This window comes from Tetrao urogallus (genome assembly GCF_951394365.1).
Source record: "Tetrao urogallus genome assembly, chromosome: 2".
Lineage (NCBI taxonomy): Eukaryota > Metazoa > Chordata > Aves > Galliformes > Phasianidae > Tetrao > Tetrao urogallus.
This window is the reverse complement of record NC_136814.1, coordinates 107048833-107075943: the sequence shown is the minus strand read 5'-3', so window position 1 is coordinate 107075943 and position 27111 is coordinate 107048833. Positions and strand designations below refer to the sequence as shown.

Below are 27111 nucleotides of genomic sequence, written 5' to 3'. Positions count from 1 at the left end.
ATGCACTCACCTCCTAGAGAACAGCCTGCCATCATGCTCTGGAAACTGGTTGAAAATGTCAAGTACGAAGATATCTATGAGGTGAGTATATAATATGCATATGAGTAAGAGAGTATATGTATATTTAAATATACATCTAGCTGCATAGAGGCACACTATATAATACATATATAGACTCTGCATCTGCTTACATTCAGATATAGAGAAGCAGACACCCGCACACACAAATAGAGATGGGAAACAGACAGTAAATGCTTAAATGCTTATTTATTTGCAAATTTGTAGCCGGCATGTCAAGTCCTAAACTTTTTTTTTTTTCCTTTTCTTTTTTTTTTTTTTTTTTTTTTTTCTTTCGTGGAAAAGCTGTTTGATGCGATTTAAAACATCAAAGAAACGATCTGAGGGTTGGAATGAGGCAACTTAAAGGCAAGAGTTGGGTTGTTTAGAGCCCGAATTAAATGTAATTCGATTAAATACGGGCAAATGTCGAGAAAGAGGGAAAAAGATGAAATTAGAAGAGAAACGCGATCTGCTATTCGGGGACGGGATGCATTTCTTTCTTTTCTTTTTGTCCTGGTTTCTTAATTTCCGATCCCAATCTAAGCTCTACCTGAATTTGGATATATAGATAGATTGTCTTTTTCTCGTTTTCACGACCGGATGGCGTTTTTTACGACTCTTTTTACACGCATACACCGGTAGATAAGATGTGCGCGTCCTCATCCACCAGCGCTAATGACGAAGCACACACACATTCTCTCACGTCTTTGGGTACACGCAGCCGAACCGATCCATCTAAAGCGAGCACGGAAAGTTCTGGGCTTGATTTCAGAGACCTCCTCGGGATTTTTTTTTGAGGTCCAAAAGCAGAGCGAGGCGGGAGGGGACGGTGTGTGTGTTGGGGGGGAGGAGGATCACAGCAGAGCCAAAACGGTTCTTAATTTTGCCCGGATCTTTCCCAAAGCGACTCCGCGAATGCGTTCCTTGTAAGTAAAGCAGCGCGCTGGATCGGCTCCGAAATGGGAACAAATAATAATAATAATAATAATAATAATTAGATGGAGGGAAAGGTTTGCCGCTTCGTTAATGAATTTTTGTTGTTCGTTTTTTTTTTTTAATTTTTATTTTTATTTTTAATTTGGATTTGGTGATGCTGGTGTTCGTAGGATTGGGGAAGGATTCTCACAGCTGTTGGTTGGGAGTGTTGGAAAGGCTTTGGGCGATACCGTCCGGCCCGGGGAAGCGCCGTCGGGGCCGCACAGCTGCAACAGCCCCAAAGCGGTCCCGCATCTCTTCGGACTTCCATCGGGAAAGCAGTCAGAGATAAAAAGAAAAGAGAGGAGGGAAAAAAAGAAAAAGAAAAAGAAAAAAAGAAAGAAAGAAAAACGCTGAGAGGGAGGGCACTGCTCCGACTTTTCGCAGCCGGAGTGAGGATGGGAAAGAGCCGCAATATCTCCGGCTTTCCGAGCTGCGTTCAGGCTCGTTATCAACCGGCATCGCAGCTCGGTGGGTGTGCGGGTCTCCCTGCAGCCCCCAGACCCGCCGAGCCTTCCCCGTCCCCAGCACAGCCCGGCCATTGTCTGTGCCGCAGCAGCGGGCGACAAAACGTCTCTTTTCTCGTCCTGTGAGGTGGGGGAATGTCGGGGTTTTTTCTCCCCTCTCTGGTTTTTGGAAGGGGAGATGGAAGCGTCGTGCGTCCCTCCACGGCCGTGGGAGCGGTGGGATGGGGCAGAGCGATCCTAACCCGCCGATGAGCTCCGGGTCATTCCGTAGCGGGCAGCTTTCAAAAGAATATTTTTGTGGGTCGGTTTGAAAGAGGAGGAAGGATTCTTAAAAGAAAAAAAAAGAAAAAAAAAAAGAAAAAAAAAAAAAAGAAGAAAAAAAAAGTGTTTCTCCTCCTCCTTTTTCTTTCCGATTTCTAATTGAGAACGCGATTACAGGGGCGTCTCAGGCGCTTAAATGGAATCTGTTCTTAAAACAAAAGTGTGTGTGTGCGTGTAATGGGGATTGGGGGGGCTGCTCTGGGAAGTGTGAGTCTATTTAGGAAGGAACGTAAGTTGAACTTTAACAGAAATGGCAGACAGTCCAGTTGAACGAGTTCCTGCAACATCAAAAAGGTTTTACATCGCCCCCGGCTTTGCCTCGAAACTAGAAATTTACTATCCTTTAAAAATCACTGCATACATTTTACATTTGGGTGAAAATCGGGATAGATATGTGCATATCTATACGGCGGGTTGGGTTCTTTCTGCGTATCGGGCTGGAGGAGGATTCGGAATTGAAGGGAGCCCAACTTCACCCCGCTGCAGCGTTTATTGGGCTGTTCCGAATGAGCACGGTCGGGAACACGCACCAGAAGGGCTTAATCTCCGCTGTAAATAGATAGATTGGAGTCAGTGAGCATTTCTTCTTCCTTTTTTTTGAGAGGCAAAAATAAAAAAGGAGGAGGGGAAAAAAAAATAGAATAAAAAAGAAGCGAAAGGATTAGGAAAGCCTCTTATTTTCCTCGTTATTTGTTAAAAGAAAAAAAATATATCTACAAGAACAAAAGCACCAAAGGCAATCAATTCGCCGTATTGGGAATGTATAATTAAACGTAAAAAGGGGGGGTGGAGGGGGGGGAAGAAAAAAAAGAAAAAAGAAATACGTTTTTTTCTTCTTCTTCGCCTCCAGCACTGCTCCATCTCCCTTCCCTGCTCAGTGTCTGCTTTCCACGTCTTCCCCCGCTCGAGTTAATTGAAGTTCTGCCTCTTCCCTGCTAAACTTTTTCCCCCCTCTCCCTCTCCCCAAACTCTGCCCCTGCCAGCCCCCCTCGTCTGATTACATCGAGTAATTCTCCACTGAATGAACGTCATTTACAATAGTAGGGGAGCTCTCGAGCTGGCTGCCAGCTTCACGCTCCATTTGGTCCTGCATTCTCCCTTTAAAGTAGTCGTGTAATATTAATAGTCATGAATATCAATTATTATGAGGCGGCGTAGGGAAGGAAAGGGAGGAAGGGGTAGCGGAGCAGTCTGAGCCCAGCCTTGGGTTGAAGAGGATTGCGTTTGGGAGCTCAAAGGGGGGTGGGGGGGAAAAAAAGAAGAAAAAAAAAAAAAAAAAAAAAGAAAGAAAAAAAAGAAAAGAAAAAGAAAAAAAAGGAAAAAAAAAAAGAAAAAAAAAAACCAACAGAGAGGGAGGGGTGAATCATATATGTAGATCGAGGTTTCCAGGCTCGGTTTTGGGGGCATTGGTTCTTTTTTCTTTTTTTTTTTTTTTTTTTTTTTTTTTTCTTTTTTTTTTTTTTTTTTTGATGGATAGTCTCCGAAATACCTCAAGCTGTTCTCCTGTGTCCAACACGGCCCTTTGCAGATCTCCTTGATATATATCTATATATTTTTTTTTTCCCTTCCAAATATTAGTGTTATCGCCACACTCTTTGATTTTTAGCTATTACAAGACTTTTTTTATTTCCAGATGTTAGTCCACACCTATTCCGCCATGGTGAGTTTGGATCCATGTTGTACTAGAATTGCATGTTCTCTCTCTCTCTCTCTCTCTCGATCTGTTGTCTCTCTCTCTCTCTCTCCCCCTCTCTCTCTTTTAAACGCCTTTGGCTTGGTAATTTAGCACAATAATTGGAGGAGGCTTTGCAGCTGCTTCTCCCTTTTTGCATTGTGTGTTCTCCATTTGAGACTGGGGGTGGGGGGCGCTGGTGGGGGGGGGGGAGCAGGGGAAAAAAAACTTTATTCCCCCCCCCCCCTTTTTTTTTTCTTTCTTCTTTTTCTTTTTTTTTTCCTTTTTAAACCCTGTGTGCCATTGCTTGTGGGGGTACGAGCTGCACTTGGTGGAATATCACCTTTTCTTCGGTACTTTCACCTCGCAGCTTCCAAGCGACGGAGTGGGACAAAAGTCCGCTCCCACCTTTCCTCTGAAGCCTTCACACACTTCTCTCCCCCAACTCCCCCCACACCCCAAAAGATTTTACATTACAATTACCCCCCTACCCCACCCCCCATCCCCTCCCACCCCCCTTTCCTCCGGAATATAACATTGCAAAAAGAGACAAAAAGACGCCGGGAGTTCCTGCAGAAATCATAGCGGTTGGATTCGTTCAGTACAGATGTTTCACTTTGATTCTGTTTGGTTATTATTATTACTATTAGACTCTTATCCAAAGGGTCCCTGTGATTATATTATTATTATTATTATTATTATTATTATTATTATTATTATTATTATTATTATTATTATTACTATTATTATTTCCCAACTCTTTTCTCGGACAACTCTTTACCTCGGGCTCCTCCGAGAAATGCAAACTTTCCCCTTCGGGTCTTTCTTTTTTTTTTTTAATCCCACGTGAAGATGGGTCGCTGATGTCGAGTTGTTGAGTCGCAGGGGCTTCAGGGAAGGAAATAAAAGAGACGTTGGGAAACTTCGGGCAGGACGAGGGGGTGGGTGGTGAGGAGGGGTGGATTTGAGGGCTTTCTCTCTTCTTTAAACTTTTATATCGGGGACCGGTGGAGGGAGAACCGTGTTAGTAAAGCGGAGTCACACATCGTGTACGGAGCATCAGTCCTACATGTTTAATCAGGACATGAAGCGTCTCTCCCTCTTCCCCCCCCTCCCCCCCTCCCCCTTTGCCCTTCCTGAATTATTCCTGGGCATAGTTTTGGGTACGAAGCGTTGGGAGACGCAGGGGACGGGGGGACACCGACCAACACCGGTTCACCATGGTTTCACTTTTCCTTTATTTTGTTTTATTTCGGGGTGGGTGATTTGCTGCTGGGTTTGCGTTCTTTATATATATATATATTAAAAAAAAAAAAAAAAAAAAAAAAAGAGAGAGAGAGAGAAAAAGCGTTCCTCTTTTGTTGTTGTTGTTGTTGTCGTTTTTCTTTCATCCCGCCTGTAGGACCGGCATGATGGAGTGCCCAGCCACAGTTCCAGGCTGTCCCAGCTGGGATCCGTCTCCCAGGGACCCTACTCCAGCGCTCCTCCGCTCTCTCACACCCCGTCCTCGGATTTCCAGCCGCCTTATTTCCCACCCCCCTACCAGCCTCTTCCTTACCACCAAAGCCAGGACCCTTACTCCCATGTCAATGACCCCTACTCCCTAAACCCCTTGCATCAACCCCAGCAGCACCCCTGGGGACAGAGGCAGAGGCAAGAGGTTGGATCAGACACCGGGTCACTGCTGCCACAGCCTCGGGCCGCCCTGCCCCAGCTCTCGGGACTGGACCCCAGGCGGGACTACCACTCGGTACGGCGACCAGATGTCCTGCTGCACTCAGCTCACCATGGCCTTGACTCCGGCATGGGGGACAGCCTTTCCCTGCACGGCATCGGGCACCCGGGGATGGAGGAGGTCCAGGTAAGGCAACGCGCTTCTTTCTCTATGGGAGATGCTTTCCACCTGGGAATGGTTTTGGTGTGAGTTAAAACGCTTTTTTTCTCTTTTTTTTTTGTTGTTGTTGTTGTTGTTGTTGTTGTTGTTGTTGTTGTTTTGGTATATATATATTTTTTTATGATATTGCCCCTTCCCTCCCCCCAATTCATTTTTATTTTTTGCTTTTTCCCTTTTGATTTGTGTGTTCGAGGCGAGTTTATTTCATAGCTGTCACGCACGGGCTTTGCTTTGCCAACTGTCTGCTGCAAAGAGCAGAGTGCGTTGGGGCAGGCAGGCTCTGCTCTCTCCACGTGCTTCCAAAGCTGGCAGGGTTGAAGCCTGGCTTTTCAAATCCCAGCTATTTCCCATGCAATCTCAACTCCCCCTCCACCCCCCACGCTAATTTCCTTCACTCCAGGGACTTTGATGAAACTGTCAAATTACCACTTTACTTTTTTTTTTTCCTTCCATCCGTGAATATCAACAGAACCCAAATCGAGAGGGGTTATCGGGACAGAACCGTCCCCATCCCTCCTTTTTTAAGCACATTGATTTTACGTAGTTCGGTTCGCTCCTTTGGATGACAAAGGAGTTTCACGGGGAGGAAAGCTCAGCATTTCCCAGCCTTCCCCCATCCCACGCGAAACTCATCGTCACGTGTTGTTTCCTAAAAACAAAGTGACCCTTAACAGCTTCGGTGCTGGGGCGCTTGGCACCTTGCTGGAATAGGGCACGGCCCCTTGGTGGGGGAAGGGAAGGGGTGGGAGGCTTCAGCCTCCGGCATCGGGCTTCAAAAAGTCAGGGTTTGGGGGGTTGCCTTTCCTTATTTCTTCCAAGTTTATCTATCAAAGATATTGAAGAAGATACGTATTAAAACTTGGAATACGTAAAGGAAAGGGACGAGGGAACGAGGCGTAGATTGCAAAGTTATAGGCAAGGGGAAAGGAAGGAGAAAAGAAGAGAGGAAGAATAGCAGAAAAGGATCCTAGTGAACATCAGTGGCAGAGAAGCAGAAGGGATATATGGCATCAGCCTAAGGACTGTCTAAGGGCTGCAAAACAAAAAACAAAAAAAAAAAAACCTTGCTTGGCTGGGAATGAGGACTTCATGACCAGGAAGGTTTTATGCCCGGTTCTGCTTCTGCCTCCGAGCTCCATGACCGACGGGTCATTGGTTTCTGCGGGTTTCTAAGCTGGTTTGGAAGACCTGAGGGTAGTCTTGAGCCCCACGGGAGCAGTGTGCAGGTCTCGGCTCGCATTCCTCTACGAATGCAGCAAGAGGCTCTGTTCCCTCTGCCTTTCTCTCGCTCAGCAAGCGAGAGGCGTTAAGTACTGTTTGTGCTTTGATATTTATACCTTCTCCAAATAAAAGCCGGTAATTGTTGGCTCTTGTGAGAAAGAGAGAGGGGAAGACAGGGGTAAAGGAGGGGAGGGAGAGGTAAGAGGAGAAAGAGAGTGAGAGAAAGAAGAAAGAAAAACAAGAGGATGAAGGGAAGAAAAGGGAAGGAAGACAGGAAGGAAAGAAGAAAAAGGAAGGAAGACAGGAAGGAAAGAAGGAAGAAAGAGAAAAAGAGAGAAAAACTTCAGGGAGGGATGGAAAAAGGAGGGAAAGAGAGGGGGAAAAAAAAAAAAAAAGAGAGGGAGAAGCTTTGAAAAGCTCAGATCAGCAGCTTTTCCCCTCTTCCTTAATGAAACATCCCCGCGGCTCCGAGCTCAGCCTGCTGCTGCCGCACACGGGCTGCTTCCCCGGCTGGGGTAGGGATGGGGAAAGGGGAGAAGCAGCTGTGGCTGCGGGCTGAGCTGTTTGCTCGGGATGCTGAAGGCACCGGGAATGGAAGCGGTCCCTTCTTTGTAAAAGTTTGGTGGCAAACTGAGGGAGGAGGGGAAGAGGGAGAGGATATCCCAAGGAGAAACACGTGAAGGGAGAGGTGTCCAACTGCAAGTTAGAGCAGGCAGAGGGGAAAGCAGCCCAGTCCTCTCCTACTGTTCGGCATTTTCTATTCTTGTGCCCCCCTCCCTACCAACGACAGATGAAACCGGGCAATTTTCCACCGAAAAATTTACTATGGATCAGGTTCTGCTCGGGCTATGAGGATTCCCGTTATTATCCAAGAAAGTGTTTCCAGAATGGTCCCAACCCTCTTTTTTTTTTTTTTTTTTTTTTTTTTTTTTTTTAATGAAATCCTAAAAGTTGAACTGCCATAAGGTCAGACAGATGAAGAAGTGTATCTCTGCTTTAGCTTACGCACCTCTGATTAAATAGATGCCATGGGAAAGGGTTGGGCTGTCAAGGGAGAGAAGAGAGAGGAGGGGAGTGCGTGACAGAGAGAAACAGTGGTTATTATATAAACACCAAATCCAGGCCATGTGTAAGCCATTGTCCAGGGCTAGAATTAAGTGACTGCAACACGATAGCTCTCTGTTATTGTAAACAGGACGTATTGTATTGCTATTGCTGCCCCTTTCGAGAGGAATTCTCAATCTGCCACTGACGGCCAAAGGGAGGGGAGAGCCAAGACCTACTTTTGGAAAACAAATTTGCATTATTTCACAGCGGCGCTGGAAAATGCCACTGCAACTCCAGATGATCCTTATTTCTCTTCACCATTTAGACCAAAGCAGGGCTCTACTAGAAATAGATGGGGCAACGCTGTGCACAGGGGAAAATCCAGGCTTAAAGGAAAACAGGGTTCTTTAGGATTTCTTCTCAGATACTTCCCTTGCTGTTGGATAAGGTGTAAGTGTATATACATGCCATATGTACATAGATACATAAATACCCCATATATATATATATATATGTGGCATGTATATGTACAGTATGTCTGGCATATATATATGGTATGTGCATATATATGACGTGTGTATTCATGTGGCTTGTCTACGTATACATGTGTACTTATATATGGTATAAAGGAAGCTCCATGCTATGGGATTATTGGCAGAGGGGAGGGAAGGCAGTCTTCCTCTCTCAGTTATATCAGGGCCCCCATCACCACCACACACCCCCCCTCAACCACACATCTCCACTTCTCCTCCTCCCCACGCTCACGGCCGTCCCCTCCTGTGTGCCAGCAAGAGGCAAGGAAAGTTAAGTTGCACACCAAAAAACACCCAACTCTCTTATAAAGTAACCCCTGGTATCACTTTTAACTAAAGAAGTCTAGTAATTAAAAGTCTGAGTTGTTTTTCCACGTTTCCGCATGCAGTCCTAATTAAATCTTTACGATCCTCTCTGTGACTATTAACTGCCAGCATGCTGAGCGAATATCCTGTACAAAAACCCAGCAGGAGGGCGTAATTAGATAGAAAATCAGACAGGAGTCTTCTCATTAACTACAACAACTAACCCACGTTGCTGATGGAGCGAGCGGAGTGCACGCACGCACATAAAGCGTGTGCACAGACCTATACCCCAGAGATAAGGTGAGAAAAGAGAGGAGGGGGGGGAGGAAGGACAGGGAGAGAAGATGGCGTTTCGTATTTACCTCCAGCTCTGCGCCATCGAGTCGCAAGGCGCAGGACTCCGGCAGGCTGCGGGATTTGCTCATCATCCCTCCTCGGCAGCTGCTGAGGGAAAGGAGGGAAGAGTTTGTAATTGTGTGTTGTGCCCTTTAGGTATGCGGGCTATTGATTAGGGGAGAGGCTGAGCCACGCACGGTGTGAGGAACAGCCTTGTGAGCGCGCTTTGGAGCACACGGTGCAACGAAAGCAGTGGAAAGGTCCATGGGAAAAATTGCTCCATCACCTTTTTTTTTTTTTTTTGAGGGGGGAGATGCGATTTTCTCCTAAATCGTATCAGGGTTGGAAAGCTGGAGATAAGGGCTGAGGTCGGATGAGCTCAGCTTCTCGGAGAAGCCGATATAAAGTCGAAATAATAGGGAAGGGAATCGCCGATCTGTTGAAAAGACGTTTTCCTTGTGGAAAAAATATATGTAGGTGTGTGTGGGAGAAGTTCCTAAGTATGGCATACCTTGAAAATTAAAAGGAGAAATTATAATAATAATAATAATAAAATAAAAAAAATAAAAAAGGAAAAGGAAAGGGAAAAAAAAAATCAGGGTAGAAAGAAAAACAACAAATAAACAAATGAAGGAGAAAAAAAAAAAAAAGAAAAAGAAAAAAAAGCCAATAAGTATAAAAAGCACACACAGGTCCTCCTTCCACCTGAAACCCGGAGTTCACCCTAAAGCGGAACCTGTGGCAGCTCCGCAGTGAATTGCCCTCTCGACGCTGCTCTGATGGAGGTGGTTTCGCTGCACCGAGCTCTGATTTGCGTTGGTTTGCAGTCGTGGACCAAAGCATCAAGCTGAGATAAGCGACCCAACGTGGGCTCTGCCCCTCTTTGTTCTTTCCCCTTCCCGAGCGCCGTAATAACAGGTGTGCTCCGACAGGGACCCAAAAGAGCAACAAATCGTAAAAAGGGATATTTTTTTTTTTTTTAAGGAGGATCGGGGGGCCTTTTTTTCTAGGCAATCCATTTCATAGCTGGTACTTTTGATAAGGCATAACCCCGCTCGGCCCTCCCGGCCCACAAATTGGGAACCCCGGGAGCTGTAAATCCCTTTCTGCTCACACCCTACACGAAGTGGGCGTTGCGCTGCTCTTCAAATCGCCCAGGCTTTAATTAAAAGTCCATAACGCAAACTATTCTATGTAAGAAGTAAATGGCCCTTGAATTATTAAGATGTAGCGGGGTTAAGCAAACAAACAACACGAAAATAGGAGAGGTGGAGGAGGAGGAGGAGGAGGGGAAGAAAGGGGAGGGAGAATTGAAGTTGTCCTTAATCGTGTTCATTTATGCCATGCAATAGATCTTGCAGATGTTGCTAAATTGCCGGATTTTCAAAGGGAGAAATGTAAAGCTTTCTGGCATGCAAAGAAGTCCACGAGATAGCCACGGTTTTATAAGATAACAAAACCAATATTGCGCCCCATATGCTTCACACCTCCTTTTTTTTTCTTTTCTTTTCTTTTTTTTTTATTAGCCGACTGTATAATTTGTAAGAATTTCATTTCCTTGTCGTTTGGGGGGAATAATAATAACAATAATAGGACTAAAACTCCCTCCTCCCCTAGTGAATTAATATAAATGGAAATAACAGCAACCCCAGTTTGGGATGACATGATTTATGTACGTGGTTCTTTAATATCCAGTCAATTTGAATAGAGATGTTTTTATATCCACAGTCAGTTGAAGATGCCAATAACAGCGGTATGAACTTATTGGACCAGTCTGTCATTAAAAAAGGTATGGATTATTCCAACGAGCTAGACAAACTTTTACAGTGTGGCAATACCCTCGTGATATATATGTGTGCGTATATGTATATATATTTTACTTCGGGACAATGAATGGATCCGGGAAGGAGGAGACAGCAAGATGAAACGCTGATTGGGTCTTTAGATAGAGAGAAGGGGGAAGGGAAGGGAAGGGAAGGGAAGGGAAGGGAAGGGAAGGGAAGGGAAGGGAAGGGAAAAGTCGATCTCCCCCCTTCCTCCAATCACACCCTCAAATGGGGCACCCCATGCTGTCCCTCATCCCCAACAGTCCTCCATGGGGATCGCGTGGCTTTATACGTGGAAGAAAAAAAGAAAAAGGAGGGGGGGGGATGTTGACTCCACTTTTGGGCTCCAGTGCATCTCCCAGGCGGGTGGGAGGTGGAAGGGAGAGAAAGCAATGCCTGTGGAAAGCAGTTCTGCCTTCTTTCCCTCCCCCCCCCCCCCCCCCCCCCCCAACCTTCCCTTCCCCCTGCCTATTTTTTAAATCTCCCTACATATGCGCACATGATTTAGTGTAACTGCAGAATCACCCCATACTGTTAAAGGGAATGTGATATTAACAAATGTTTGCAGTCTCTCGTACAGCTGTAAGCAAAATAATTAACTAATTAAACTAATTAAATGTAATTACAATAACTCATTTCGGGCGTAATGCAGCTGCTTAATTTTTTTTACATTTCTCTGACAGTCACTGGAAGATGCTTGGCGATTAGTGTTGTGTTATGCTGGTAGACATTAAACAGATCCCACACTGCAAATGTAGGGGAAGCTATCTTTAATTATCTAAGGAGTTTCTATTTCTAGATTCAATTTTAAGTACCAGAGACGAGGCTTAGAAACGCTGGCCCTTATGCTTACGATCAGCAGAGCTTATCTCCGGGACCTTATGATTTGTCAAACCCTCAGTGCAGCTACAAACACTTAGGATCTCGTAGAACCCAAAGCAAAATAATCGGAGTGTTTATAGTGTTTATTTAAAACGCGTTCAGGGCAGCGTGAGGTCCTTCCGTTGTGTTTATTGTTTCTTGTTTCAACCCTCGTGCGCCTTTACCACGAGCTTGCAGTTGGTTGAGGGATGAAAACTCCAAGATCGTTTGCGGCCACCGGTTGGAAACGTCGAAGAGGGAGAGACAAAGAATTCCTTGCTTAAAGGGAAAGGCGTTAGTTCGGCTTCTGTGCTTTGAGTGGGTGTTGCGGTCAGGATCTGCAACCTGACGGCTCCTGGTGGTGTTTTTCCCCTTCTCCCCTTTCTATTCTCCATCCTCCCCACCCCGCTTTGCTGCCTCATGAGCGATGTTTCCTCGTGGGCGTTGTTTGATTAATTGGTGGTTGATTTGCGGTCGGGAGCCTCCTTTATAACGCTGGGCCGCGCTCGCACTTTCGTTTCGCAGCATTTAAACCTCTCCCATCCTCCCCCCCTCACCTCCATACCCCTCTCCCATTCAGATCCGGCACGGATTAAGGACAGGATGAGATGTGCCCGTTGTGCCTCGAGCAGCGGAGATGGGCACCTCGCGGTGCCATGGGGAGAGATACGCTGAGTTCTTACCGGCGTTACACGTGCGCTTTGGAAATCAGATTACTCAAAGGCACCGAGATCCATCTCCTGCTGTGCTAAAGTAGTTCGTTTTGTTCCTAATGAATCTCGCCAGCAGAAGGGCACGGTGTGGGTTCGGCTGCGAAGTGGGAGCTGAGTGAAGGGTAACGTTTGGGGCAGGCAGTGGGGAATGGAATCATAGAATCACAGAGTGGTCTGGGTTGCAAAGGACCACAGTGCTCATCTAGTTTCAACCCCCTGCTATGTGCAGGGTCACCAACCAGCAGACCAGGCTGCCCAGAGCCACATCCAGCCTGGCCCGGGGCCAGAGGAGTGGCACATAGAGGCTTCCATCCGAATTTCACTTTGTTCCCTGTGCTATGAGAGCTACTTTGGAACAAGAACAAGTTATTTACACTCTGTGAGCGGTTATTGCAGGCGGAGGATGCAAAGAGTTATGGGTTGGAGCACTCCTCGTGTTAAGTATTTACTAAATAAGCAGCAGAGGAGATCTATTTCGCCCAAACGTAGCATAGCTCCTAAAATGCTTTAATTAAACTGTAGTGAAAAGAATACAACGTGAACTCGAAGCATCAAGTTAATTATATCATCCAGGCTGCGCCGTGCCTCCTTCTTTATGGACTTTGAGGCCTGCAGAGGGAATTATCTATCCATCAATGCAAAGGGATTGCCAAAAATATTAAGGAAATCATAAAGGGATTCATAGGCAGCTATCGATTTATCTCGCGGATCGATCCTGCACGACGGATCCCTCGTACGCGGCCCCTTGTTATGTTTGCTATCTGAGCTTACTTGACATTTCTGAAGTAATTTAGTTAAGAGGAAATGAGTTGTTCCCAGTAGAGAGAGCAAACGAGTGGAGTGAAGGTAGCCAGCGTGATAAATGGCTCTTTCATTTGGAGATCTCCAGAGCTCGTTTAAGGCTAATTTTCTGTATTAGCCCCCTTTGAGCTATTAATGCAATAGGCAGGGACCGTGGCCCCTCATCTCTTAGCTGCCCCATTAGAGCGAGCATTAAGCTCCCAAGCCTGAGCTCTGCTGCGGTGGTGGCGAAATAATGAAAGGTGCTTTTAAAACTCTCCTAATCTAAGCTGGCAGAGGGTGGTTAATACGATTTGAAGGGGGCTGGTCAATGAACAATCAATAAACTAATAATGAGAAGGATTCGGTACATTAACAGTCTCAAACTCCAACGAGACATTAAAAAATCATCGTTCACTCCTAGTCCCATTAAGATTTGGGTGGTGGGAGTGGGAAGGAGGGAGCCGGATAAATCATCGAGATGATGACAATCATCAAGGGAACGAATACCAGATTTTAACTCAGCCCGAAGAACTTACTGGCTGCAGGTTTGGAGGCCTTTCCCTCCGTTCCCATTGCAATGAAGGGCAGGTTTTCCAAGTGTCGGCTCCCTTCGTCATCTGCTCATCTGAAATTCGCTTGGCACTCTCTATGGCAAAATCAGTCGTCGTCGCTCAAATCCCTGCGTGGCCCGAGCGAGAAGTTAATTTTTAGTGACTCTGGGGCACAGTCAGTGACCTTAACGTTATCCCCATGTATTTATTTACTTTCAGCTATTTCTGAAGCCTGGCCTTACCTTCACATCAGATTTAGCACGAAGGGCCGTTTTAACCCAAACACCTCTTTCGTCGTCTCCTTGCTGACACGCTCTCTTAACGACATTGTTTTAAGGAGAAATATGAAAGGAGCTCTCTTAACTTTGTTTTTCCCAAATAACTCTGAGTCGAGCAGAGCTCCTCCCCACCCCCCTCTTGAAGTATCTAGCAATAAATGATTAACTGAAAACCACTCCGGACACAGCCTTCCAGATGATAGATCTGGGAATCTGCGCCTTTTCTCGGGCTGCCCATTGAGCCTTGAGATTCCTTTTTAATTTAACGCACAGCAATTTCGGAGGGAATATGTTTCACTTTGAAACGTACTCCGGCATCCAGGGTGAAGGGGAGCGTTGAAGAGAAGACAGGAATAAGAGGGAAGGGGACGTTTACACTCTCTGTATTTGCTCATTAAGTCTTAAGTAATGATTGGGTCTTTAGTGGCAGCGGGCAGTCATTGTCCCTCTATTTGGCGACAAAGGCGGATCCAATCACCAGGAACAACACAGCCTTGCTGCTCTGATGGACTTCTTGCTCACTTCACACCCAGTAGGCAGATTAAAGGGGCTGAGGGCTGTTTGACACCTCTTCAGTAATTAGTTCGCCCGCGCTGTTGGCTAATAAGACATACTAATCGCCATGGATTGTTCCATTAATTGATTGATTGATGCATCGACGATCATATTATTTTGCAGCGTTACTGCGGCGATGTCCGCAGCTCAGAGCTCCTGCTTCTTTTCTTCTTCTTCTTCTTCTTCCTCTTTTTTTTTTTTTTCAGCTCTTTCCAGGCCACGATTCTACTTATCCCTTCAGTTTGAGTGGTGCCAAAATGCCCTTCTAGTGCCATTTACGCTCCTGCGTGCGCAATTTCGCGCGTGTGCGGAGCGCAAACCCACGGGAAATCACCACCAGCACGAAATAAATAAATAAAAATAAAATTAAAAAGAAAAAGGAAAAAAAAAAAAAAAGAACCAACCCCTAAGACTTAATGTATGCACAGAAAATTGTAAACATGTAAAGAACTGAAAGCTTCACGCTGAGTTTCGCCATGCTCCATTTCCCCACCATTTCCTGCTGTCGTTTTAAAGCGATCTCGCTCATCTAGAGATCCCGTTTGCAGGAACAGTATGCTTATAATTACTAACAAATCAAGCGGCTACTGTTGCTCTCCCGCTTTATTGATAAGCTGAAGAGAAATGGAAAGGGAAGGGATGACAAAGAGGGTGGAAGTCATCACGGGGTGTGAAGGAGGGAGGGAAGAAATGGAGGAATGGGGAGGAAAATAGATGATTTGAGAAGGAGGAAAGATATGAGAGCGGTCACGCCCGTAATTAAAGAGAGTTTTGGAGCGCAGGGACAAGAAGAAGTAAATCAGTGGGGGGGGGGGGGGGGGGGGGAATAAATACATAAAGTTGAAGCGGAGGTGGTGGGGACGCTGTGCAGGAGTTGTGTGTTGTTCTGTCAGCAGGCAAAGCAATCCCTGAGCTACGGGGAGGCTGAAAATCACCTCCCGTTACGGTGCGCATCGGTTTGCACGCCCGCGGGGCTGTGACACGCGCAGTGCACACGCGGACGCGTGTGGCCGTTCTGTTCTTTCTGCTTACAGCCGGAAAGCGACAGCCCACCATAAACATACAGATACGATGTAGATAGCGATAATTCATTCTGTGGCAAACACGGGCTTTTTTCTTTTTTTTTTTCCTCCTTTTTTTTTTTTTTTTTTTTTTTTTTTTTTTTTTTTTTTTGAGGGAGCATTAGGTAATTTACAGAAGATACAGAGCGTAGATAGAACACATCTCTCTGAAGCTATGAAATCGCGATAGATATGCTTGCACCGCCTGGAAAAAGCTTGTAGAATGGGATGGGTGTTATTAAGGCTCCCAGCTGTGTTCGCGCAATACTTTTAGGGGAGGGGGGTGGCACCGCTGGGAGCAAAGGGGCTCAGCAGAGCAGGGAAGGAGCCTGACTGCTCACCGACAGCAATTCGCAGGGGAAAATCAACCCCCCGAGCACGTGAAAACCCCTATTTCAGAGGTTAACAAATGTGGGAAGTGGCACGACGGGCGGTATGGGGTCTCTTGGAAGCGTCGCAGGGGTAAATCTCTCTTTAGTGAGTTTAGACTAAGATCAGATGGCCGCGGAATTGTTGCCTCTTGTTTAATTTCTCAGTTCATTGGACAGTGACCTGATAAAGCGGTCACTAAATATAGCCCCGGTAGAAAGAGGTGAGCCCGAACCACCGAGTCCGTGCGTTTGTCCGGAGGAGGAGAGAGAAACAAAACAAAACAACAAACAAACCGACAACCAACCAACCAAAACCAGTGATGAAAATCCATTTGGTGTGGCAACGCATGAATCCAACTCTTTTTTCACTTTGTCTTGATGGTGCGCTCGCATGATGCTGCAGAGCACTGCATGTGGCATATACAATATATCTACGTATAACGGGGGGCAAGGCAGAGTCTCTCGCTTTTATTCTTACTACCCCGGAGTCTCTTCCTATAGAATCAACGGCAAAAATCCCATTAAGAGCAAGGGAAGGCTTCTAAGTCTCTTGTAACTGTTACTGTGCCGATCTCCAACTCTTTGCAAACGCTTTTATGAGCTGCATAATGTGCCCAACTAAAAATAATAAATAGGAATCCGTTTCACTTTCCGATTCCCCGAAGTAAAGCCACTCCGAATAATTTGTTTATACTGGGGACTATATAGAAGCAATACGTATATCTGAAATCGACATGCCTTTTGGTTTTTAGCTGTTATAGGGTTTTTATTGTGGGGGTCTGGTCTGGCGGTAGGAAATGATCTGTAATAAAAACAGTGCAATACGGTTGTGTCTATTCCATACGCTGAGGTTATAAAATTGGCAATTGCCCAGTAGTTAGCACTTGGTAATATATTAGGATACCCGATCTTATTGTTTAGCAACTCCAGACGACTTAAATATCCCCTCAACCCTAATGGTTTGATTCTCCAGATATGTCGCAAATAAACAGGGTTTTTATGGCTAATAGCCGGCATATGCGCAGAAATCAGAGCCCTCTGATTTGCCGGATGGGTTTTGCAATTGATTTGAGTGGGAAAACGGCAAGAGGCCGAAGCGGTATCAGCGCTGTGTGAGGGTCTGTAATCAATTCAAGCGTTCTCCTCCGCGGTCGCGGAATTCTCTCCGCGCATCGCGGTTGCGGCGATCCGCGAGGAAGCAGCGGTAGCAGCTGTCAGCTCTTATTAACTCCTACATAAAACATACCTTAAGTACGGTTTGTTATCAATTACTCGCCGAAATGAAACAACTGGGAAAAGGAAAGGCGAGGCTCCCTATAAATTAAAGCGATTGGTTGATTGATCAGCGCACCTGCCGTAAATCAGAGCGGTTGCGCGCAATTACGAGCGAGCGGTTGAAGTCCATTGGCAAACAAACGATGGCCCATTGCTTGTTGTTGTTTGTTTCTGAGCGGCTCTGGATGCCGTTATGGGGATTTGTTGAGTCTGATCTAGTCCTTTGGTCTTGACATAGCCCTCGTTTCTCAGAGCGATGGGGTACGTTGGTCGTGGGTAGGATAAAAAGTTTCTATTTTGTTTTGGTTCGCCTTTTTTTCTTTATTATTATTATTAACCTTTCCTAGCTTCCTTTCCATAACTTCTAGTCCTCCCTTTGGGGGGGCTGGAACTTGATGATCCTTGAGGTCCCTTTCGACCTAACCCAACCTTTTCTATGATGATACATAATACTGCATCCAGACTTCCTTTCAGTAGGAACAGATGAGTTCCCACTGCTTTGAGGACAGCACAACACGGTTCAGTTGGTGCACGTCATGATTAAAACCGAGAATTTATTTTTCCGCTGTTCATCTTTTTCTATTTTTTTTTTTTTATCAGAAGGAAAAGGCTCGTTTTGTTTCATAAACCAGACTTAATAAAAACACAAAGCAATAACAGAGCTGTCTTCTGGTTGCTGTATCCTCCAGCCTCCACACTTATTTAAGGCAGCAACTCCCTCAGTGTAGTGAATTTATTCCTGGCTCGGCTTAGAAGTAATGGGAAACATGAGCGAAAGAAGTAATTCTTTTTCTTTCCCTGCAAAGCGTCAGGTGCTGTCAGCTGTACAAAAACAAGGGGAAGGGGGAAAGGGAGGGGAAGCGAGGGACGAAGAACCCAAAGTTGCCAAATACTTCAGACATGTGTTGTATTTCTCAAGCCTTCACAGAGGCTGTGCTGCATCGCCATCCTTGTTATTATCACATTCCTTGTTATCCTCACTCGGGGGGGGGGGGGGGTGTACAGCCCCTTTTAGTTTGCTGTAGAGCTGAAAAGTTCCCTTTCGTTTTGCTCTGCTGTGCGTGTTAGAGTGTGTTAACGCTATACTGTTCGTGCCATGACGGTTTCTTCCCCTCCATTCCTTTTTCTTTCTCCAGTTCCAGTCCCTCCAAAATCCGTTACTTCTTTGATGATGAATAAAGATGGCTTCCTGGGTGGAATTTCGGTCAACACCGGAGAGGTGTTCTGCTCTGTCCCCGGCCGTTTGTCTTTGCTTAGTTCAACTTCCAAGTACAAAGTAACAGTGGGAGAAGTTCAAAGGCGCCTTTCTCCCCCCGAGTGTCTGAACGCATCCCTGCTAGGAGGAGTGCTGAGAAGGTAAGGGGTTGGGGAGGCTGTGTTACAGTGAGGGTAAGGTGGAAATATTCTGCATTCAGGCTCTGAGATGAATGTAGGGGGAGTGCAGCCAAATCAAGCCCGGTGTAGCTTTAATCAGAGCTTCTCGAAATACAGACAGCCAGCAGCTCGGAAAAGCAGTAATTTGGATTTCCATCTGGAGAGGGTTGCTATCGGAATCCTTCGCTGTTGGTGTAAATCACCTCCTAATTGCCCGGTCAGTGCTGCTGAATACCTCTAAGTAGTTAACATTATCGGTCCTTGTTAAGTGAGAGGTAGGGAGCGACCTCCAGGCCTGGGTACCAACCCGATGAGTGGGAGATTGCTCAGTCACTAACAAGAATTCAAGCTCCAAGTCATCGGCTGGATGAACGCGGAGAATGGGCTTTATCTTATGAAAGACTTAATTGCCAGCTTGATTTTCCTGTAGGAAAGCTGAGCTAAGAACATACATCGACGAGAACAGAAAAGACGTTACGATGGAGGTTCTCCCAAGCCAGTGGAAATATGGCAGACTGGGGAATAAAGAGCGACTTCAGGCAGCTCACTGACAAGTATGAATTGGCCCAGAATAAATTTCAGTTTACGCATGGAAGCTGCAAGTCTTAGAGTAGGGAGGATGTTGCCAACTAGTAGGCAAACACACCGTGTTTGTTTGTTTCCTTGCAATTATTACAACACAATTTAATAATTGTGTTAATTGTGTTGAGGTCAGGTGTTCTGTGTCTGGAGAAGGGTACCATGCCCCGCTCCGTGCAGTCACCCTATAACGCACGTGGGAATGAGGAGCTCCTAAAATAGCTGCTGTTCCACATGAATGTCTGTAATCAATGCTCAGCTGCGATCTGTGCCAGGGAGAGGAGCAGAGGTTTGCTTAGAGACGGCAACCCGCCTGCAAATGGAGCAGGAGGACATCGGAGAGATACAGTGTAGAAAATGTAATTATCAAGGTAAAGAAACCTCATTATAGAGCTTCAGTGGATTACCGGAGATGGCCCAAGCCGTAATCATTGGCTACTGCTGACTTCAGTTCCTATCTTGAATCTGAATTTCAGACAAGCTTTGGTTCAAGGCAGATGAAATATAGGAAGCTGTTCTGCCGTGTACCCCTATTTACTCTGATAGCAAATATTGAGAAGTCAGCCTGCTTTCTCTAGCATTGCCGGCTTCCTTTTTGTAAGCGTGACTGCTAAGTCTTAAACGTCTGTTAAATAAGAACCAAGAAGTGCTTGGGATGGTGTATGACCTCAGTGCCAAAATACTCACTGATCACAGGTGGAAGGCTTCCACCCCTCGAGCTGTACGTACCTAGGGGTGTGTGAACAATAGCTCCGTGTTTCCCACCTACGGCTCGTTTATCCTTTCAGTGTCCTTATCAGTAACCTCCGACAAAAATTCACGTCTTCCTTCAGGCACCCAAATCCCCGTGTAGAACGCGGTGCCTCCGGCTGAGCGTTGCCTCTCCGCACGCGTTCACACGGGCACGAAACCGATCCCGAAGTTTCCTCAGTGCTTTCCTCCCATTCTGCCTGCCCGCAGCTCTCCCTTCGAGCATTTTTTTTTTCCTCATCTTTTCTTCTTAGTCCCGGACTAAACGATTATTTATTTCTCTTCTATCTTTCTGTCCATCCCCACGCTCCATCCTAACAGAATGCCATACAGTATGAACTCATTTGTTCTCTACCTCACAATCCTCTGCGGTAATTATTGCTAACTGGCATTATTTGATTTCCCTGGGTAAAAGAGGAAGAAAAGTGGGCTCATCCCCACTCCTACCCCTGGGAGAAATTAAGCAAATAGCAGCGAACTCGGGCACAAATCAACACACTCAGAGTGCCGAACGCAGGATGAAAACCTTTTCAGGGCTCCACTGACTGCACAGACTGAACGTTTCTTCCAGGAGCACCGCGGGGCTTAACGATCATCTCGATTTCTTTGCAATTCTAGAGCCAAATCGAAAAACGGGGGGAGATCTTTGCGAGAAAGGCTAGAAAAAATCGGTTTGAATTTACCAGCCGGCAGGCGTAAGGCTGCAAATGTCACTTTACTCACCTCCCTGGTGGAAGGTAAGCGAGGCTCGCAGCTCCCTTCACACCCCCTCCCACCTCGGGGCTGATATTTCGCGAACCACATAAGGCTTTGGGGGATCAGGTGGGAAAGCCTCGAGGAGGTGAAACGCAGGGCGGGTTGGAGGAACGCTTGTCAACGATCCCGTCCCCCAAAATGTCCCCGGAGGGGGAATTGGTGGCAAGAATGGGGTGTGTTTGTGTGTGTGTATGTTTGAGCTGGGCAGTCCCGTTCCTCATTGCTATCAATTACCGGGCTGTGCTCCCTGACTCCACCGTCTGCTCCATCCTCCCGCTAATTCCCTCATCCCGAGTTTATTTGTGGTTGAGGCTCATTATTTGTTGACTCTCAGTGAGGGCAAAAAGTATGTTTGGTGAAAGAAATAATCAATCGAAGACTTCGGGAGCACAGTTTGCCCTACAGTGGGTGGAACAGGACAAGGACTCAAGCTATTCCCAAGGAAGCAAAGAAGGAAGGGAGGGCTGAAGTTTCATCTCAAGTCATAGGATACCCCGAGTTGGAAGGGACCATAGGATCATAGAATCCAATTCTTCGTTCAGCTGATGTCATTTTGGTGTTTGGCGTGTTCCCTTTGATTTATTGTTACTATATGGAAGAGCCATTCTTAAAGCCCCTAATATGTTTAGGATATGTGTAAGTTTATGCTAAGGGAAGTTGGACCTTCTCCAAAAAAACCATAACCAGAATAGTGCGGATGCAATTATGAATTGTATGTATCTACCTTACACACACACACCGAGAGGCGTAGGAATAATCCACTTATCTCCTCCACATATGAGCATGCATAAACATTTGTGCTAGATATCAACTTTCCAGCTCTTCTTGGTGGAGTTGTGGCAGCGATAAGCCCTCACTGCATGCAGAGCAGGGGCTGATAGCAGCTCCTCATGGTAGTGCAGGGCTCAGATATAGGCACGGGGGTGCCCGCTATAGGGGATGTGCAGCATTATGGATGCACCCAGGGTGTTGAACCATAGGTGTGAATGCAGCTGTGTGCAAGAAAGTCTACTCACAGCAAAAGCAGAGCTGGCTTGCAGCCCACGAGGTTACACAGTGATGCGAAACCCCACGTTAAGAGAGTAGGAAGGTGCATGCATCTCTCCCCTGGTTTCCTTACAAATCAAGAGCAGTTTCTCTCATGAGAGCTTCCTTCTTTTGGAATAAGCTGCATCTGATGTAAGGTGAAGTTTGCTTGGTGAGAGCAGCCAGGCTCTGGTGATGCTGTCATTGTGCTCCGGTCAGCACCAATTGAGTGTCACCAGGGGGATGGGGTGGCTGCTGTGGGGACACCTCAGCTGCCCTCACGTTCAATTAAGAGCTTTGTTGATTAGGGAGAAGCTCTGGGAAGCAGAGATGACGTTGGAAGGCAACTCCTGGTCATTAAAAATAACACGGGCCTGGAGTTATTAGACCTATCTGTTTTGTGTGTTGGAAATCTTCCCCTCTGCTCCCTCAGGCAGTGCTTTAAAGGGTTTAACACTTTATTCTGAAGGAGTTGAGCTGTAATCTGGTGGAATCCCCTTAGAGTCTGCTATTTCTTTTTAATTACTTTTCCCCCCTCTTCTTTTCTACTTTTCTTCAACTTCTGTCCTCTTCTCGTAGCATCAGGGTGCATCAGAAGGGGTTTGATGACATGAACCTCTCTGTAGGCAAGGAATTAGAAAGCAGGCAGTGGAAATGACAGTTATAATTAGAAGAATTAGTGTTGTTCACAGACAAAATTGCCATCAGTTTATATCCTTCCATAGGTCAAAGAGGACTTCCCATTCCTGGTGATCAGTTAAGAGAGCAGAGTAATGAATTCCATCAAACAAAATAGACTTATTTTCACCATTTTACCGATGTGGCAACAACTGTGATTTAAGTGCCGTGTCATCCTGTACAAAATCAACATCAAAATTAGCATTATGTCCACATCCATAAAATGTTGGAGCATGTTCTTCCACAGTATTGAAATAGGAATATTTTTGGTGCTCTAAGGGAAGGTTGAGTCCTTCTATCTTTCGGGACTTGCTGAGTTTCCCCCTTTTTTGGCCCAGTTCACTTAAATTTGTGTGTGTGTGTGTGTGTGTGTGTGTTCTCTGCCACAATTCCATATGGGATCAGTTGCATGCATGTCTATAAGCCATCCCTCAATACGTTGCTGCAGAGACAGCTGTAAATCTGTACCCAAAACTTTCTATTTCCCCAACGTAAGATTTATAGAGGGATAACCTCTGCAGCTTGGCCTTAAGGTGCAGTTGGGTTTCTAAATGTGACCCTAAGAGCTGCTGTCTCCCAGAGAAGCAGCGTGCAGCAGCAAAGCATTACACGAAGCCCTGGCAGCTCGGCCCCAGCCCAGAGGTATTAATGCCCCTCTCATTCCATCTAGGTGAGGCCGTTCATTTAGCCCGGGATTTTGGGTACATCTGCGAAACGGAGTTCCCAGCCAAGGCTGTTTCTGAATACCTGAACAGACAGCACACAGACCCCAGCGACCTCCACTCCAGGAAAAACATGCTGCTTGCTACAAAGTGAGTGCCAACATGTCCGTCCCTCCCCTGGAAAAATCTTCCATTACCTTAAACCCTATGACTGAGGTCAATTTAAAGGCAGAGAGAGCCTCTGGTCCCCAAATTATAGTAGCCTCAGGGGGAGGAAGGGGTGCCCACATCATCCTGTTGGTAGGGTAGCTCTTGTTGTCTGTGTGTCACTCTGCAGTAGGACAGTGTTTTCCTTATGGAAGATGCATGGGCCTGATCCCTGGCTACAGTGTGTTTTTTCCAAGCCATCCTCAATCCAAAAACCACCATGAGAAGGCAACAACCAAAAAGTGGGTTACTTCTACACCGTGGTCTGTCTCTCCTGCTGCTCATGCACACCTGTCAGCCTGCTACTAAATTGCAATGTCTAATCCAGATGGTTTAATTAAGAAAAAAAAAAGAAAAAAGGGGGAAAAAAAAAGAAAGCAAGGTTGGAAAATCCAACAAAAACACTGCAAACTGATAATCGCCCTCACTTTTTGTCCCCTCGACCCATGGAGACTCTGGAGACATGGGGACTCTGTTGGTGGTGTTGTATGGGATGACTTGCACCCAGCTGCATCTCCTAACTGAGTGCTCAGGTCCTCAGTGGTGGTGGTGCTGTGTTTCTATCTCTTTTGTTGGGGTGAGGAAAAGGAAAAATAAGGTAAAAGAGCAGCCGAAGGAGCTCTCATTTATTTCATGCTCTGGGACGTGGCTTGCCTCCGATGACAGCGTAATTTAAAGAAATATATGGAGGGTTGAAAAATCATTTGCTCAAATTTGTCCAGATGTTTTTTAGACGTGATTGGAATTTGATTGCCCTTTTCCGCAGGGTCAGAAGATATTAATGTCCCAGAACTTTAATTGCTCGCAGACCCTGCTCTGCTCTTTGAAGATGTAAAATGTTGCACTCATTACTGTTTGTTCTCCAAATTCAAAGTTTCCTCTCTTGCACTTTCTTAATGGATAATACACATAGAAGTAGACCTTTATCTTTCTCCACCCTCTGAAACCTTTAACCCACTGGGAATTTCAGGCGATGAGAGCTGAACTCCTTTTTTAAGTGTTTCTTTTTCATTTTTTTTTTCCTTTTATGTCTTTTTTTTTTTTTTTTTCCCCATGCTCTTTTTTTTTTCTTTCTTTTTTTTTTTTTCCCCTCAGTCCCTGGGTAGGCATCTACTCAAATAAATTATCCCATTGGGAACCCCCCCGCCCCCCAGCTCCCACTTTCCTACGTGGCCTTGGCACCTGTTGGCATGAAGGCCTTCTGGACTAGAAGGGCAATGAAAAATAAAGAAGGGGGAAATCATATAAATAGTAATAATCTAATCTGATTTTCAGAAGTGTGGAAAAAAGTAAACAAGGGCCACATGTTTCCTCTGATGCTTCAATTGGTCTTTCTCTCCTCAGAACAAAACAGGAAGTGCTGGTTTTGATAAGCCAGAATGGAGCTCTAGAATCCAGAACTTTCTCAACAAGTTTGTGTGGCCCAAGCAGTCTCAAAAAAGATTCCATTTAGTCCATTTGCCACATCCTCAGCAGCACACGGATGTGATTTTTCTCCAGAAATGACACTTGAGATTTGCTTTGGTCCAGATGGATGGTTGGCAGATGCATGGTGCATCTCATGCTTAGCTTGGTCATTTTTGGGTGCACCAAGCAGGGTTGGGTTTTCTCAGTGCTTTGGAGATGTCCTTGTGATTGCAGGATAGATTTGTATCTCTGGACCTTCTTGCAGTCCTGCAATTGCAGAAATGTGTTTCCTGAAGAGCATCACCCTAGTTGTGGATCCTAAGCATCAGTTGGACTTGATGATCTTGAAGGTTCATTCCAACCTGAGCAATTCTATGATTCTATGATCATCCTAGGATGATCCTCAAGCACTGGGAGAATCATAGAATGGTTTGAGTTGGAAGGGACCCTTAAAGTCTATCTGTCCCATTTCCCTGCAGTGAGAAGGGACACCCACAGCTCCATCAGCACCCATCCAGCCTGACCTTGGGTGTTCTGCAGGGATGGGGCAACTACCACTTGTCTGGACAACTTGTGCCAGTGCCTCACCACCCCAATTACAGAGTCACAGGTTCTATGGAAATCCTAAAGGGCAAAAATGTTCCATCCTTTGGTCTGGGATCAGCTTTTGGTTGAACACACTCCTTCCTTCAACCTTGGTTGTCTCAGAGAACCGTGTTAAGTGTGAGATGAGTCTAACCTCCTCTTTTCTCCCCCTTTCTCTTCTTTTTTTTTTTCCTCTTTCTTACCTTTCTCTCTTCTATTCAGGCAACTTTGTAAAGAATTTACAGATCTCTTGGCCCAGGACAGGACACCCATTGGAAACAGTCGACCCACCCCTATTTTGGAACCAGGCATTCAGAGCTGCTTGACTCACTTCAGTCTCATCACTCACGGCTTTGGGGCTCCCGCTATCTGCGCCGCCCTCACGGCCCTCCAAAACTACCTGACTGAAGCTCTCAAAGGCATGGACAAGATGTTCTTGAACAACAACACTGCTAACAGGCACACATCTGGCGAAGGACCAGGTAGTAAAACTGGAGACAAGGAAGAGAAACACAGAAAATGAGAGGAGGAAAAAAAAAAAAAAAAAAAAAAAAAAAAGGAAAGGAAAAGAGGAAAAAAAAAAAAAAGTTAAATAAAAGGAGAAAAGAGAGAGAAAGAGATAATCTTTTAAAACAAAACCGTCTTAATTTTAGCTTTAAAAATATCGGATTGGGCTTTGGAAGAATTCTATTAGGTAGGACAAAATAATAATAATAATAAAAATAATAATAATAAAAGAAAGACGATAATTTAAGATCAGAGGAGCACAATGGCGCAAGACCAGTGGTTCAGAGTCTCTTGCCAGGAACATGTGAAGACAACCACCAGGATTTTTTTTTTTTTTTTTCCCACTTCTGTTCTTTCACATTTTTTTTTTTTTTTAAAATAATGATTTGGGGAGGGGGAGGAATCTAATAATAATTAATAATAATAATAAAAGAAAGAAATGAATAACTTATTGGAAGAAATCGGAGAAACATTTTTGGTGTCAGTGCTTTGATTTCTTGAGCTGCACGGTCTGTCTTACTCTGATTTGATTATTATTATTATTTTTTTTTAACGACGTCCTGTCTCCACCTTAGATAAAACAATCTTCCAGAGTGTTCTGAGCAACCCATCACCTCATCCCCCACTCTTCCCATCTCATCTCACCCCTTTAGCTCTGTCTAGACTAGGAAAGGAGGGCAGGCAATGCCCGGGCTCCCCAGACCTCTCTCTCGAAGACATCACCATCAACCACTCACGGCTGTGTCTTCGCTTAATGGCATCAGATGGGACGCTTTGAGTCATGGTAGCTCAACCCAATTAGCTCACTCTAGTTTTTAAGAATCCCACTGTTATATTTTTCCTGGTCTAGACAGACTCTCTGTTTAGATTGCCAACGTTTACAGGTGTGTATGTGTGCGTGTGTGAGTATGTGTGTGCATATGCTTATGCAGGCACATAACCCCTCGGGGTGTGCGTGTGTGCTATGTATGTTTGTACATATATATGTATATAGCTGGACATATACATATATATATCTAATATGTGTGCATCAACCACACATATTCATGCATGCAAACATACCTTTGTGATTTAGTACGATGCCTTGTCTGTAATGGGTTGCAAAATTTGAAAGTAAGGTCTGGTATAATGTCAGTGCTATCTGATTTCTTAATTTCTGAGGTCTCCTCTTTCTCTAGGGAGTTTTATATTCCTAACTATGCCAATGTTTCAGTCCTTAATTTCCTCGAGTAGAGTGTGTGTGAGAGATATCTTTCCCCATTTTTAAAGAATTGTTAACAGCAACAACAACAACAAAAAAAATGAGTGATATGAGTATGTAATTCTTTCTCAGGAGTATGCACTATTTTATTTTCTTCTGTTTCCTAAAGCTTTGCCCGCTTGGCTTATGAGCTTCTTCAAAGAGGACTAGAGATCCCTACACAATATATCAGGTACAGAGAAAAAAAATCCACAATTCTGATATTCTGATACT

General features: G+C 45.4%; 1 protein-coding gene across 1 annotated transcript; it reads left to right on the top strand.

The window, feature by feature from the left end:
* On the top strand, nt 1-25653 carry TFAP2B (transcription factor AP-2 beta; the record flags this gene model as incomplete). Its single annotated transcript, XM_079550190.1, has 7 exons — nt 1-81; nt 4898-5356; nt 10561-10621; nt 18243-18462; nt 20428-20546; nt 22940-23081; nt 25353-25653. 7 exons carry the CDS (start codon nt 1-3, stop codon nt 25651-25653), a joined length of 1383 nt encoding a protein of 460 aa, XP_079406316.1.
* Between the last annotated feature and the right edge of the window lie 1458 nt (nt 25654-27111).